At 55.8% G+C, this 15,418-nt stretch overlaps 1 protein-coding gene across 24 annotated transcripts in view; it reads left to right on the top strand.

Moving 5' to 3' along the window:
- The first annotated feature begins 250 nt into the window (after positions 1-250).
- The window catches only part of CACNA1G (calcium voltage-gated channel subunit alpha1 G), a 63,936-nt gene continuing 48,768 nt past the window's right edge, over positions 251-15,418 (top strand). For 11 of the 24 annotated variants that reach the window (XM_081271876.1, XM_081271879.1, XM_081271878.1 and 8 more), the window contains exons 1-8: positions 251-1,264; positions 8,303-8,421; positions 8,611-8,744; positions 9,100-9,197; positions 11,169-11,328; positions 11,837-12,137; positions 12,304-12,396; positions 14,612-15,392. In XM_081271876.1, the coding sequence (XP_081128002.1) occupies positions 1,030-1,264; positions 8,303-8,421; positions 8,611-8,744; positions 9,100-9,197; positions 11,169-11,328; positions 11,837-12,137; positions 12,304-12,396; positions 14,612-15,392 (1,921 nt within the window). In that variant the 5' untranslated portion in view covers positions 251-1,029. Of the gene's footprint in view, positions 1,265-8,302; positions 8,422-8,610; positions 8,745-9,099; positions 9,198-11,168; positions 11,329-11,836; positions 12,138-12,303; positions 12,397-14,611; positions 15,393-15,418 lie in introns of those variants that run through there. The other 13 variants (XM_081271883.1, XM_081271872.1, XM_081271891.1 and 10 more) reach the window with 3 other exon arrangements.

Raw genomic sequence — 15,418 nt, 5'->3', positions numbered from 1 at the left:
AAGTGGGTTCGGTCTGGGCAGCCGTCTGATTGGCTCCAGCCTTCGGGAGCGGACCCTGGGGCACGGGGAGGGGAGAGGGGCGGTCCTGGGATTTGGGATGGGAAAAGGATTCCAGCTGTGGTTGTTTCCCCGGGCGCCCCCGCCCGCACTGCCACGGCGGCCGACCAATAGGCACGCGGCTCGGGGCCGGCAGCGCGCAACGATTGGTTTAGAGATTGGCTGGGGAGAGGCGGGGCCGAGGCTTGAAGTTGGAGTGAGGAATCCAGCTGTGGTGTGCGCCGGGCTCCTCGCCGCCGCTTTCGCTTGCTCGCTCCGCGTCTCTGCTGGAGGAGGAGGCAGTGGCGCCGGCGACAGCTACGGCAACGGCAGCCACCGCGGCGGCTGCTGCGGCGGCGGCGGCATCTCCGCCTCCACCCCCGCCCGGGACGGCCCCCCACGGTCTCCCCGCCCCTCCCGGACTGTGAGCCCGCCGTGAGGCGGAGGAAGGAGCCGCCCCCCACCCGCTCCAAACCCACCCCCAAAGAGATCCCTCCTCCCCTCCCCCAGCCGCCGCTGGCGCGGAGCCGGGACGATGCCGACCCCTTAGATCCTGTTCCAGCTGCGCCGCGGGAAGAGGGGGCGCCTCTCCCCGGACCCTCCGCCCTCCACCGGGCGCCCCCTTTCTTTCTCCCCATCTTCGGGCCGCTTTACTGAAGGTAGCGCCGATTCGGGCGACGGGAGCCTGGGCGCGAAGCGAAGAAGCCGGAACAAAGTGAGGGGGAGCCGGCTGGCTGGCCCGGGGGACCCGGGGATCCAGGGAAAGCTGAACTCTCGCCAGGCGGGGCTTCCCTGCGACCCGGCGCCCCGCGGGCAGCATGCCCCTGCGGGCAGGGGGAGCTGGGCTGAACTGGCCCTCCCGGGGGCTCAGCCTGAGCCCTAGAGCCCCCCAGATGCGCCCCCGCCGGGGCCCCCCGCTTGCGTGAGGACACCTCCTCTGAGGGGCACCACTCGCCCCTCTCCGGACCCCCCGGGGCCCCGGCTGGTCAGAGGATGGATGAGGAAGAGGATGGAGCGGGCACTGAGGAGTCGGGACAGCCCCGGAGCTTCATGCGGTTCAACGACCTGTCAGGGGCCGGGGGCCAGCCGGGGCCGGGGTCGGCGGAAAAGGACCCAGGCAGCGCGGACTCCGAGGCGGAGGGGCTGCCGTACCCGGCTCTGGCCCCGGTGGTTTTCTTCTACTTGAGCCAGGACAGCCGCCCGCGGAGCTGGTGTCTCCGCACGGTCTGTAACCCATATCCTTCGGGCACGACGGGCCGGGTTAGGGGGTCCGCAGGGGGGCGGGTCGCTCCGCCTGAGGGAACCAGGTGAGCCGGAGAAGTGAGCCCAAAGGGTGGACAGTTGAGAGGGGGGCAGCTGAGGGGAGGGGGCGTCAGAGTGGGTACAGAGACTCAAGCAGGTCCGGTTGATACCCCAGACGAGCCCCACCTCCGTACGCACACCTCAGTTCTCCTTGGGGGTTTGGGATCCAGGCCACGAAAAGAGAGACGTGCCCCGCTGGTTCACAGCTGGATGCTCTCCAGATGTGGGCAGAGGAGGGTCGTCATCCTCCAGATGTGGGAAGCTTTAGGAGCTTGGGCGCTCTACTCCTCCAACCGCGGGTTAGCGAGCAGGGTTTGGTTTCCGAGTTTGGGGGCTGGGGTGGGGAGGAAGCTGCGGGGACGGAGGAGGGGAGACCGCAATCTCCTGGGTTTTCCTCCTGCCCCCGCCCCAAAGTTTGCGGCGGATTCTAGGGTCAAATACTCTCACCTGGTCCTTGAGGCTGAGGATTTTACTGACCCAGAGAGAGGTGTTGGGGGGCGGGGACCAGGTCTTATCCCCCAACCCCCTCACCCCGCCGGTTGGAGGCACAACAAGGAGATTCCGGCGGCGGCTGATGTCAGGGGTGCAGAATGAGAACAAGATGTGGTGGAGGGGGAGCCGTCTGCCCCCAGAGCTGGACTGGAGCCCCTTTCAGCTGGAGCCCAATGCCGGGAGTGCCTTCCTCCACCTCAATTCTTTATTTGATGCGGAATGTTTAAGGTTGGGTTGGGGAGTTTTCTACTGGATTTTTTCTTGTAGAGGAAAGACTGGCAAGAGCTTTGGCAACTGGGGGATGGGATTAAGCTTGCTCAAGTTACCCCTCCCCTTTCACAAATAGAGTGCTTCAGCTAATGGCAGATCAGGTATGGGAGACCACAGCCCTATGAAAGTATTGGGGGACAGTAAGGCTGCCAATGTTTGCTAAGGAAGACTTGGGTCTGCTGCCCCAGTGTCTACTCTGAGGACAGGTTTGGAGGATGCATGCCCCACATTCCAGGTAGATGGATTTAGCACTGCACCCTAGCCTCTGCCCTATCTGAAGTGGTGGGGGAGACCCCCCCCCCCACAGCCTTCTCAATGGATAGCACAGAGCTCTGCTTGACTAATGCCTGGCTCCTGGCTCCTGGGAAAGGTGGGTTGGGGGATAGGTTCTGCTGCCATCCAGGTCATGATTGTTCCCCAGGCTCCTTTTTGCCAGCTCTAAGGTTCTATGGGACTCAGGGTGGGAGACCCCAGGTCTCCCTTGTAGCCCCTGAGAGTCTGGGCGGGACTCTGCTTTGGGGAAGGGGGTGCGGGAAGCCTGGTGCCGCCCTCACTCTCTGCAGCTCTGCTGCCTCTAGTGCGCAAAGCAGGATGTGAGATTGGGTCCCCCCCACCCCCATGCTCTACACTCGTGGGTCTTTGGGAAGCTCCCCTCATCACACCCTTTCCCTTTCCCCTACCTCTTTTTCTTTTCTGTCTGAGCTGCAGAAAAAGGAAAGTGGGGGCCTCAGAGGTCTGTGGTCCTGCCGAATAGGCACATTTTGAGCTGCGAGCCCCCAGCCTCAGCGCCTTTTCTGTGTAGCAGAGATGGAGACAGGAAAAGAATGTTGCTGAGAAGGATGGCCTCTGGGCACCCCTTCTCTCTGTCCCTAATTGCCCAGCCCCTCTGAATGGAAAAACCACTAGTCCCTATCTCCTTCTCAGGGGTCCCTGGGGAGGCCCAGAGATCTTCTCTCCCTACTTCCTGTCCCACTCGGCCCCCAACAGACCTCTTGGCTAGCATCTCTTGTCACCTGCTCTGTCTGCATGTGCAGTGGAGGGTCTGCAGCATATGCCTTCCTGGAAGGGGCATGGCAAGGGTTGGAATGAGGAAAGAGAGGCGGGAGCCCCAGTGCTTACCTGGAGGGTGGGAGAGCAGGCAGACTCTAGGGAGTGGTAGTATGAAGTGTGGGGCACCCACATTACTAGATCTGGATTAGTAGCTGAGCCTCAGTTGGCTGAGAGTGTTGAGAACAATATCTTGGCAAGGGGACTGCCTAAGCCATCCGTGTCCCCACTGCTCCCATTCTACCCGAGTGCCAAGGGGAACCTGTGTTTTCACTTACAGAGGGGCTGTGTACTGTCTTTTGGGCCTTAGCCTTCCTTTTTTTTTTTTCTTTTTGGTATCTATGAAACCTCCCTTGGCTCTAGGAGGTTCCCCATGCACCTCTGAGTCTGAGGGACATAAGGACATATCCTCCGCCCCCACACCCACCAACTAACTAAAGCTAGTTAGCCTTTTCTTGGCACATTCTTTTTGGCCCCTTCCCTCTCAACCTCCTTAGGAGACCAGTTTTCCTAGAGAGATCTAGATGCAGGTAGGAAACTCTGTGTGTGTGTGTGTGTGTGTGTGTGTGAGAGAGAGAGGGAGAGAGAGAGAATGTGTGTGTTAGAGAAGGTGGAAGGAGAGCAAAAGAAAGAGGGGCTCAGAAGTATGTGTGTTGGTGTTGAGGAAAGCAGGGATACTGGCTCAGTCAACCCAGAGGCAGAAAGGCTCTCGATTCTCAGGTTATAGGGGAGTGTTGGCCTTTCCAGTGTGTGTTTCTTCAAGTGTGAGGGCGTGCGTTTCCCCTCCCGGGAAGGAGATCCTGAGCATTCCCTCTCCGGCTGTTGTGTCACATCTGGAAGTTTGTGTAGGAGTTTCTCCAAGCTCAGAGCCCAGCACAGCTTTTTCTCATTTGGAAATCACAGGCTGGCATTTGGGATGCTGAGAGAGGGGGAGTGGGAGGGGGCCAGAGGGGGAGAGGGGAGCCTGCCAGGAGTGGGGGGAGGAGAAGGGGGAGGCCTGAATGGCAGGAGCACTAATGGCTTCCAGAAGTGAATGTGAATGTGTGTGACTGCGTCACTGTGTGTGTCTGATGTGTGTCTCTAGAAGGGAGGGGGCCCCAGGAAATTCTGGAGTCTTCTTTGACATTGTCCCAGTGCCCCAAGTCTGCTTGTTTCTCTTACCTAGGGAGGATTCTCTATTTAGTGCTCAGAGGAAGTGGGGTGGAGAAGTGGGGGGGCGGCAGGAGAGGTGTTCTTGTCTTCTCACCGATTCCTACCATTTCTAACTCTAGGCTCCCCAAAGGGGATTCTAGGGAGAAAGGGGCTGGGGATGAGTGGAATTGGGGGGAAGAGCACCCCTTGACATTCCCTCTGTCCTCGGCCCACCTTCCCTCTGGGTCATACACATTCCTTCCCACCCACTCTGCTCCACCACACTGCTGGGGGACTCCCTGTCACCCCTAGTGCCAGTTGGAGCCATTCCTGGGATAACCCCCGCCACACTGCCCCCCCCCACCCCTTGCCTGCTCCCGCCCCAGCTCTCACCCCGCCCTGCCCGCCTTGGCCAGGATGGCGACAGACACCCTGCTCACACACGCAGGCATGCGCACGCGCGCGCGCGCGCACACACACACACACACACACACACACAGAGTCACAGACATTTGAATCAGATTTCTGGCCTATTTCCCCTCCCAAAGATTCCAGCGGCTGTCTCTCCTTGTGTCTCTGTCTCACGTCTCTGTCTCTGGGTGGGGCTGGCTGCCTTTCTGCCGGCTTCAGTTTTTGGTTCAGCTGGAAGCCTCTCTCCCTACACACCCACACACTGAAGCTGGGGGGCACACAAGGAAACAGGCTTGCAGGAGGGGGTGCTCAGCTGGGGGAATCCCCCTTTCCACCTCCCTGGAGCAAGCCAGTAGGCCGAACCCCTGTATCCACTGTGCTCTGTAGGGAGTCCTGAATCCAGAGGCTACTAGCTCCTGTGGGATGGATGGGGCATAGACTGGTCCCCATCCCACTCCTCCAGCTCTCACTAGATGGCCAGGATTCCTGAGTCCAGGCCCATTTCCTCCTCAGTGTTCCTCAGTCTCAGATTTCCAGACTCCTAGGAGGGAATGAGGCAGTTTGGAGGGCCCGCTTCCCTTCTCAGTTCATGCCTGGAGCCCTGTACCCCTGGAGGCACCCCAACCTGCCCCCCTCAGCCTACGACTGCTTCCAGGCTAGGTAACTGCTCTCTTTAGATAAAGCCTCACAGAGAGGACTTGTTTGTGGAGATATCATGCTCTACTTCTTTCTCCCAGGAGGAAGAGGAGGTGGAGGAATGGAAATGGGGTGCCTCTCCTGCCATTTCCTTTTTATTCGCTTTTGATGGTGGGTTGTGGGGAGAAGAAAGATCCTCCTCCCTCCTCCCCCCACCCTTTGGGATCCACTCCAGCCCGGACAGTCTCCATAGCAACAGTAGACATGTGACTGCACAGGTCTCTCATAGTCACTATGGCAACCAGTGTCCCCCGTTCCCTTGGTTACCATGGGGATCTGTCACATGGTTTCCCCCAACTTGATAACCTGTGGGTCTCCCCATTTCCTCTTCCCTGCATGAGGACAAGACAGTCAGCCTGGGTAAGGGGAAATCATGTGTGAGGGGGTCTCTTTAATTACCATGGCAACAAATCCACACCACCTGGTGACACATCTTCCTGTTGTTATGGCAACAGAACATCACACAGTGACATACTGCCATGTTCCCAAGGAAACAAGTCCCAACCTGAGAAGGGTGAAAGACACCCCCCCCCCAATTAAAAGTATTCTTCTATTCAGAGTGTCCCAAATTTTCCTGTGTCTTGATCTCTTCCCTTTCCATTTATGCTCACCTACAGTGAAGGAAAGAGGTAGAGAGGCAGAGAAGGAGAGGCAGAAGTCCCTGGGAATAGGCCAAATTGCCAAGGGGACCCTCAAGAAGGGACTTCTATGCTTAAGAACTGGATGTAGGGTTATAAGGTTGCAGATTCTCTGTATATGAGGCCTGGGTCTGAACCTGTACCTCCTCCTGTCCTCAACTCTGCTCTTATCCCCGTAGTTAAAATTTATCACTATTGAGGGAAATGGGACAGGAGAACATGAATGGAGAGAGACATCTGGCAGACTCACTGATTCATTCATTCATTCTTCCCATGCACTGGTCGTCTGATAAGTGCCAGGTACTACACTAAGCCCTGGAGCGGGATATAAAGATGCAGGAGTGCCCCTGCCCACCAGGATCCCACAGCTCATCAACAGAGAAGAGTCAAGTGCATGGATGACTTAATAGGGTTGGAGTTGCTGATATTAGAAGGATCCAAATAGATGTCCTAGGATCCCCTTTTCCCAGGAGAACAATCCACTCTCCCTCATGCAGACATATTTGTTCACGTGGGCCACTCCCAGACCCCTCCTCTTCTGCAAGGAGAGGAAGGGACTAGCCTGGGGAACTCACACAAGTTCTTGAGGGTAATTGTGTTCTTTTCTTTCCAAATGATGGCTCCCTCCCTATCCCCCCTTTTCAGTAGTGACCCCTGGCTGACCCCCATTGTGGGGTGAGATCCATTGGGCTCTGACTCCACTCAGGAAAACAGCTCTATGGAAACAGATCATTTAAGAAATATATTTTTTTCCTCCTATCTACCTACCCCCAAGACCTAGAACTTTTTTTTTTTAACTCTCATTCTTGTAAAGGGGTGGAGTGTAAGGAAATTGCAATGTCTCAATGGGATTCCTAGGGTACCAGGGACAGGTGGTAGACAGGGATGTGTATCTGAGAGAAAAGAGCCTGAGTGACAGAAGAGGGGATAGGAGGGATGCAGGGGGCTTGAAGGAGTCATCAGCCTTGGGTGGGGGTGTGGCCTGAGATTCAGGACAAAGATGGGATCAGCTGGGAGGAAGGCCCTCGGGCCCCTGGACAATCCTGCTGGCCTCTTCATGCCTAGCTGAAGCGATTTTATTTTAGAAGTAAGGTTAAGACAGGAAGATTCCATGTGTTCTGTGCTCTTGAGTCTGGCTATAGGGCTGTCATGATCCCCTTCTAGCTCCGTTCCCTATGTCTAGTCTCCTTTCCTCATCTCCCACTCTGTTTCTAGCCTTTTTGTCCTGCCCACCCCCGCTTCCACCTCCTTGCTCATATTTTCCATGAGAAAAGTAGGCTGCTTGGTCATCTATCTGTGAGTCTGGGGCCTGGAACCTTCTAAGGTCCAAAGGCCATCTTGTATATTTTCCTACGGGTGGGTTGAAAATGAGTCCCTCCACGGGACCCACCACATGGGAAGACGCAGGGTTTAGAAGGAACTCCCCTCCCATTTGCTGTTTTTGTCTGGGCTGGAAGGCACGAGAATGTGTGAGGGCATCAGGGCCACTCTGGGAACTGGGGTTTCTCCAGAGCACAGTGTCTGGCATGGCATGAGGCCTCAGTGTTGAAATGCATGGACGTGACTGAGGGCTTTGAACCTTGGGCTCTGGTTCTGTGGCAAGGGGGCTGTAGCTGTCGACCTTCTTCTCTCCCTGGTACCAGGACAGTCAGACAGCCCCTTCCCTGCCTGCCTGAGCAGCTATGGTGTTCAGAGGACAGATGGCATCGTAGATCAAGAGAGCATAAACTTCGGTCTTGTCCTGGCTTCTTGAATGACGTCAGCCTGACTTTGGCTCTCTGGGCCTCAGTTTCCTTAGGTTCTGGGGAATAAAATGATCTACCTTGGATGCTCCATGGGGCTGTTGTGAGCGTCAACTGTGGCATTGTGTGAAAGTGCTTGGTAAACTGTAAGACAGATATAATCCGACTTTAGGTTTGTGTAACACTTTCACATACATTATCTCACTTGCTTCTCACATCTACCCTGTGAGGTGGAGAGAATAGGATCAAATTCAGCTGCAAACTCATGGTGTCTGGCATTTCCACAAGCACGATCAATTCTATTCCCCAAATGGCTTGTGCAAATAGTCAGGGTATTTATGGCTTTTCTTACTTTACAGATGAGCAAGCTGGGTCCAGAGAGGAAAGATGACCAAGGTGAGCCAGGGCCCTCCCATCATACCTGGTTGCGTCTCAAGTGGGGTTGGGAGGTTGTAGGCACAGGTGTCAGGGCAGGACGGGGTTGGGGTGGGGGATAGCTTCAGCTCCAGCCCTCTCCACCGGCTGTTTCCTTGACACCTGATACCTGGTTTGAGCGTATCAGCATGTTGGTCATTCTTCTCAACTGTGTGACCCTGGGCATGTTCCGGCCCTGTGAGGACATCGCCTGTGATTCCCAGCGCTGCCGGATCTTGCAGGTGAGTGTGAGTGTGTGTGTGTGTGTGTGTGTGTGTGTGTGTGTGTGTGTGTATAGGCAGCTCCTGGTCATAATGCCCAGACTCCTTCTCTGCAAGAGGCCCTGACCCAACTGGTGGGGGCTGGGTGGTGGTGGGCATATTCCCCCGCCCCCTTCTCGATTTCAGCAGCTTCTCCTCCCCACACATCAGGCCTTTGATGACTTCATCTTTGCCTTCTTCGCTGTGGAAATGGTAGTGAAGATGGTAGCCTTGGGCATCTTTGGGAAGAAGTGTTACCTGGGAGACACTTGGAACCGGCTTGACTTTTTCATCGTCATTGCGGGGTAAGGGCCCGGGCTGGGGGTCAGAGAGCAGTGGATCAGATGGGCCCCCACCCTGGCCCAGTCACAGCTCTGCTTCCTCCCTGAAATCCATTCAGGGGCCAAACCTGTCATGCCCAAACTCACTGGTCTGTGCTTTTCTTTATTCCAAGGTCTTCTTCCTGTTTCTAACTTCTCTGAGGGTGGGTGGGGGTCTGTCCTTTTTTGGGGATGGCCCTACTCCCCAGACATAGAGTTAATCTTTAGGGTCCCTCAGAGGAGGAGAGGGAGGACCCCAGAGCAGGATTCTTCATTGACCTCTTTTGACACTGTGGTGGCCTCAGACTCAAAGGGCCTCCCTCTGGGCCCCTCCCTGCAGGATGCTGGAGTATTCACTGGACCTGCAGAACGTCAGCTTCTCAGCTGTCAGGACAGTCCGTGTGCTGCGACCGCTCAGGGCCATTAACCGGGTGCCCAGTGAGTGACCCCTCGGCTCTCAGCCCCTGGATAGAGCCCCAAGAGGAAAAGTAGTCTCAGGCTCCACCCACCACTGCATCCTCACCTGACCACTCATGCTGCCAGCCGTGGCAGAGCTGAGCTCAGCAGGAAGCTAGGGTCACTGGGACCCAACGGACCCCTGGCTGTGGCCCTGGGAAAGTTATCTGGGAAGAGTCCCCCTCTCCCCATTTTAGCCTGACTTTGGGTCAGAATCTCAGAAACATTTCAGAGACCCTTTCCAGGGAATAAGGGTGGGTGGGAACAGGTGATAAGTCAGGAACAGGGGGTGCCAAGTGCTAATGGCCTTTTCTGGCCAGAACATCCTCTCACGCAGTCTGGTTCTCACTGGCGAGACCACACTGGCCACGCCGAACGTGACTTCTCTTAAGAAAAGGCCACTCCACGCCTCAGCCTCTCGGCTCTGGCTGCATCCCCTTCCCCCTTCCCACCCTCTTCCAACTCATTGCAGTGACTGCCGGGACCATTATCTAAATTAAACCGCATTGGTTTCTGGAGCCAGAGAAGGTTTGGCAGCTCTAGCTCTCCAACGTCCTGCCCCCCCACCTCTGCTCAGGCCCCCTTTGCAACTCCCCAACCTACATGAGCTGCAGATGGTCCCCAAGTGGGGGTTGGGGGAGCATGTTCCTGGGGCTCTGTGCCCAACTGTGTGTCTGACGTGTGTGTGTGTGTGTGTGTGTGTGTGTGTGTGTGTGTGTGTGTGTTATGCAGCTGCCTCTGGGAGGGCAGAGATGCTGTGTGTGTCCTGGGAGGGGGGTTCTGATGTGTGTTGGTGTTAACAGGAGCTCCAGAAGAGGGGCGTGCCTGCCTCCTCTCCGCCCCAGGTGCAGGCTGGCAGATTGATAGACCTTTCTGTCTAACCACCGGTGTAATTCCCTTAATGCGAACCCTGAGGAATTGATCTCAGTTAGAACACCGAAGAGCTGAAGGGGGATGGGAGGAGCAAAGAGGGAGAAGGACTGAGCAAGAAGGCCAGAAGGGTGGGATGGGGGCAGGGCGACTGCTATCACCAAGAGGGTTAACGAGCTGCCGCTGCTTAGCAACTTTGTCCTGGAAGGGCTGGGAGCCCTAGCAGCACTTTGATGGTCAGAACCAGCTTCCAGAGATCCTCCTGCTTGACAAAGGCTTGCTAGGTTGAGGGCTGCTTCAGGCTTCACCAGCTGCTGGGTCCTAGCCCTGGAGTGAGGAGGGGGAATGATCCCTAACAGGGCTTTTGGGGAAGGGGTTGCAGTGGCTTCCCCCATGGGGGATTTGTTAACTGATGGGCTCCTGAGAAAACAAGATTGTGTCTCTTTGGATCCTGATTTGAGGATTTGGATCAAGCAGGGCACCGACTCGGGGCTGGGGGCTTCAGAAACCTGGTGATGTGCTGCTCCGGCTGTGCAGCCAGCTCTCAAAGTAAAATCCCTGCAGGCTAATGCCCCTCCTGGAGCTCTCTGCCTCAGTTACCCAATGACCCCAGTGGTGATAACTTACAAAGGTCAGGTGACTATGTCTAGTGAGAGAAGGAAGTGGGAGGTGTGTGTGTCTGCCTGTGTCGGGGAGCAGGATTTGGAAGCACAGAGCCTAAATTTAAGTCCTGGCACCTACATTTAGCAGCTCTGATACTGAGCAAGCCACGTCACTTCAGGGAGCCTCAGACTTCTCATCTGTAAATTGGGGGTGATATCATCCACCCGGGATGATGTTGGGAGAATGCCATGGAACTCAGAGCACAGTCACACTGGCTTGTTGTTGGTGGTACTGTGCACGATCAATGTGGGCCGGGGGCTCAGGGTCTGTCAGGGAGTTAGAGGTGGCTGTTGGTCTCCCCTCCAGTTGGAGGTGGGCCACCTCCGCCCCAGTGGGCCCCTCTGGGAATGCTGCCAGGCCCTTGGCAGTCAGCCTAGCTCGGCCAGCCTGGCGTCCCCAGCGTGGCTTCTGCCCCTACAGGCATGCGCATCCTTGTCACGTTGCTGCTGGACACCTTGCCCATGCTGGGCAACGTCCTGCTGCTCTGCTTCTTCGTCTTCTTCATCTTCGGCATCGTTGGTGTCCAGCTGTGGGCAGGGCTGCTCCGAAACCGATGTTTCCTCCCTGAGAATTTCAGCCTGTGAGTGGTGGACAGGGTAGGAGGGTGACCTGGGAATGACTATGGGGCTAGGACCTCCCTGATTCCCTGGCTTCCCGTTGCCATCTACGTATCTGTTGTCATATCTGAGACACATCTGATTCTCAAACTTGGCTACACGTCGGAATCACCTGGAGAGTTTTAAAAGTTCCTGATGGCTGGGTGGCCCTGCCAGAGATTCAGATCACACTGGACTGGGATTTGGCTTGGAGACAAGGATTTCATAAATTCCTCCGGTGGTCCTAATGTGTAGTGAAATTTGAAAACCCCTGTTCCAGGGTATTATCTTGCAGCACCTGACTCTTGCAGTTCCTGACTCAGCCCTCACCCTCCTAGTGTCCCTGGTCCACAAATCCCTGCCCCTGCCCCGTCCCTTTCCCATTGCCGCCCTGCATGCCTCCATGTACCCACACCAGCTCTCCTTTCCTGGCTCCCTCCATGGAGAACCCCGCTCCTCAGCCTCATTCCTGTGGCTGTCCCCATCCTGCAGTCCCCTGAGTGTGGACCTGGAGCCCTACTACCAGACAGAGAATGAAGACGAGAGTCCCTTCATCTGCTCCCAGCCCCGTGAGAACGGCATGCGGTCCTGTAGGAGCGTGCCCACGCTGCGCGGGGAGGGCGGTGGCGGCCCGCCCTGTGGTCTGGACTACGAGGCCTACAACAGCTCCAGCAACACCACTTGTGTCAACTGGAACCAGTATTATACCAACTGCTCCGCAGGCGAGCACAACCCCTTCAAGGGCGCCATCAACTTTGACAACATCGGCTATGCCTGGATTGCCATCTTCCAGGTGGGGCCACCGGGGTCCTGGGACGTTCCCCAGAAGCCAGCCCCAGCACGTGGTGCAGCCTGAGAGTGGTTGCTCTTGAAATTGGAGTGGGTGCCCAGGCCACTGGAGGAGACTGGAGGAGGCTTTAGTGGGCCCAGAGTCAGCCTGTCCCTCTTGGCTTCCCCAGGTCATCACACTGGAGGGCTGGGTCGACATCATGTACTTTGTGATGGATGCTCATTCCTTCTACAACTTCATCTACTTCATCCTCCTCATCATCGTGAGTGACCCCTCCAGCCCCCATGGGAATGGCAGATGCTGAGGGCACGGGTGGGGACAGTCCAGAGAGGGGAAGGCTTGCTTGGTCTGAAGTTCTTCGCTCTTAGGACAAGTCCCATAGAGAAGGCATCTGTCCTGTGGTGGGAAGGACACCTGATGAGGAGTCAGGAGGAATCCAAGGTCAAGGCCTGATTCTACCACTTACTACTCTTATGACCTTGCACAAATCATTCCCTAGGAGGCTCCCAACCCCACCCTGAGCTTCTGATTCTTCATGAATAGAGCAGATGGGTTTTACCTAGGAATAGGGCTCTTCTAGAGCCCTATTTCCATTCAGAAATGGAAAAGTGTGGTTCTGTCTTTTAGGAGGACTAGGGGAACACTGTTGTCATTTTGTTGGGGGGAGGGGAGAGATGCTAAGCATCCTAAAATATTTGCAAAGAATTGTTCCATCCCAAATTCCAATCCGTGTTGAGAAACACTGTGCAATCTCTTGTTCTCCCAGCTCAGAAATCCCAGGGCTTTACAAAGACAGAAGACAGGCAAAACCAGCAATATTTAATAGTTTTAATCACTACCATTCGTAGTTAATAATTCTGGTGCTACTACTTATAGCTGATATTTATTGAGCACTTACTGTGTTCAGGCTCCTGCTCTCAGCACTTCTATTTGCTGGGCATTTAATTCTCACTGTGATCTTGTTACCATCTCCAATTTACAGATGAGGACCCTGGGCTGTCCTCATTTATCTGCCTTCACCTTGTGCTTTGCCTAAGCTGTAGCTTAATCGTGCTGGGTGGAGCAGCATTATGAAGTGTTTTGTAACATCTGCTGCCTGCTAGGTCTGCATAGGCTCCTATGGGGTTTCTGGTGCAAGAATGGTGGTCTCCAACCCCTAAGTGAGAACTCAGATTCCCAGTGGGTTGGTCACTAGGTCCAGATCACATAGGAAGCAAGAGCTGGAGCTGAGAATTCAACTCCAGGGTGTCAACTCCATGTCCAGCTCTTTTGCCATGTTACCAAGAGGCCAACAACAGAACCAGATGGAGGGTCAGATATTGAGAGGAGATTTAAAAGAGATTAAGATTTACTCTCTTCTGATGAGAGAGACTGAAGGGTAGCCCTGCGAATGAGCAAGTCCCCAAGGCTACCCACTCTTGCCTCTGTCACTTTCCCTGGTGCGGAAGAGTGGCTGGGCTTGGGGTGAAGCCTGGTAGAGGCCTGTTCCCATCTCTGACCGTCTCCTCGGGGGCAAGGTAGGTGCTTCAGGGAAGTCAGTCTCAAAATTATTGCTGTCCTCCGGTTTGGTTGGGGAGGGGGGAGCAGCCAGGGGGTTAAGGGGCCTTGTTTCCACCCTCCCACACATCCCCTTAAAAATCTTTCCAAACAGCTCTCTGAAATCACACTAGTGAAGCTAATTATCATAATTACTAGGACACCATCTAGAAAAAAAAAATCTGCTTTGTCACCATAAATATTCATTTCCACGATTCAGGATTACTGTCCAAGCGATGGCCTCCCCAGGATCCTGGGGAAACTGAGGCATGGAGATAAGGGCTGGGAGAGCAGGGGAAAGGCAGAGTGGTGATCTGACCTGTCTGTAGAGTGTGGGTTCGGCCCTTGCCCCACTAGGTGAGGGGAGAGGCACAGGAAAAAGGGGTCCTGGCCAGTCCAGTGGTCCCAATTTTAAGATGAGGATATTGAAGCTCAGTGGTTAAGGATCTCCCCTAAACTGGAATTGGGACTAGAAGTAGGAATCTTATGAACAAATCTCAAAGTCTCAATCCAATTTTAAGGCGCCATGTCCCTAATATTGCATTGATGTCCATAGCATTCTGTATTCTCCTGGGGAGAGGTGCTTAGAGTCTCCAAGGATGGGTGTATTTGGGGGAGGGACCTTGGGAGGTAACCTCTGGTATATCATTATAGCAACACCTTAGAATTTCACAGGGCTCAGTTCACGTCTTAGACTTTCTCTGCATTAGCTGAGTAATCTGCGGCGACTTCCTTGATCTCTCTGAGCCTCAACTCTCTTACCACTCGAATGGAGAGATTTTTAGTAGCATCATCTCCCAAGCTTGGCAGAATAAAATAAGATCATTCTGGGAAAATCATGGAGCCCAAGACCTGTGGTGTCGAAAGTTCCCTGTGTGGTGGCTGGCATTGCGATTCCCTTTTCTTCAGGACATCTCCTCTTCCTGTCCCCACCCCTACAGGTGGGCTCCTTCTTCATGATCAACCTGTGCCTGGTGGTGATTGCCACGCAGTTCTCGGAGACCAAGCAGCGGGAAAGCCAGCTGATGCGGGAGCAGCGTGTGCGGTTCCTGTCTAACGCCAGCACCCTGGCTAGCTTCTCTGAGCCGGGCAGCTGCTACGAGGAGCTGCTCAAGTACCTAGTGTACATCATCCGCAAGGCAGCCCGCAGGCTGGCCCAGCTCTCTCGGGCCGTGGGTGTGCGGGCCGGACTGCTGAGCAGCCCAGCGGCCCTCAGGAGCCAGGAGCCCCAGCCCAGTGGCAGCTGCTCTCGCTCACACCGCCTGTCCGTCCACCACCTGGTGCACCACCACCACCATCACCACCACCACTACCACCTGGGCAACGGGACACTCAGGGCCCCCCGGGCCAGCCCAGAGATCCAAGACAGGGATGCCAACGGGTCCCGCAGGCTCATGCTGCCACCACCCTCGACACCCACCCTCTCTGGGGGCCCTCCAGGGGGTGCGGAGTCTGTGCACAGCTTCTACCATGCCGACTGCCACTTGGAGCCAGTCCGCTGCCCGGCACCCCCTCCCAGGTCCCCATCTGAGGCGTCGGGCAGAACTGTGGGTAGTGGGAAGGTGTACCCCACTGTGCACACCAGCCCTCCACCAGAGATGCTGAAGGAGAAGGCACTAGTAGAGGTGGCCCCCAGCTCCGGACCCCCCACCCTCACCAGCCTCAACATCCCACCCGGGCCCTACAGCTCCATGCACAAGCTGCTAGAGACGCAGAGCACGGGTGAGAACGCTGGGCTGGGGATGGGT

The sequence above is a fragment of the Spermophilus citellus genome, assembly GCF_964194105.1.
Source record: "Spermophilus citellus genome assembly, chromosome: 17".
NCBI lineage: Eukaryota > Metazoa > Chordata > Mammalia > Rodentia > Sciuridae > Spermophilus > Spermophilus citellus.
The sequence above is the reverse complement of the archived record's forward strand: the minus strand, read 5'-3'. Positions and strand labels throughout refer to the sequence as shown.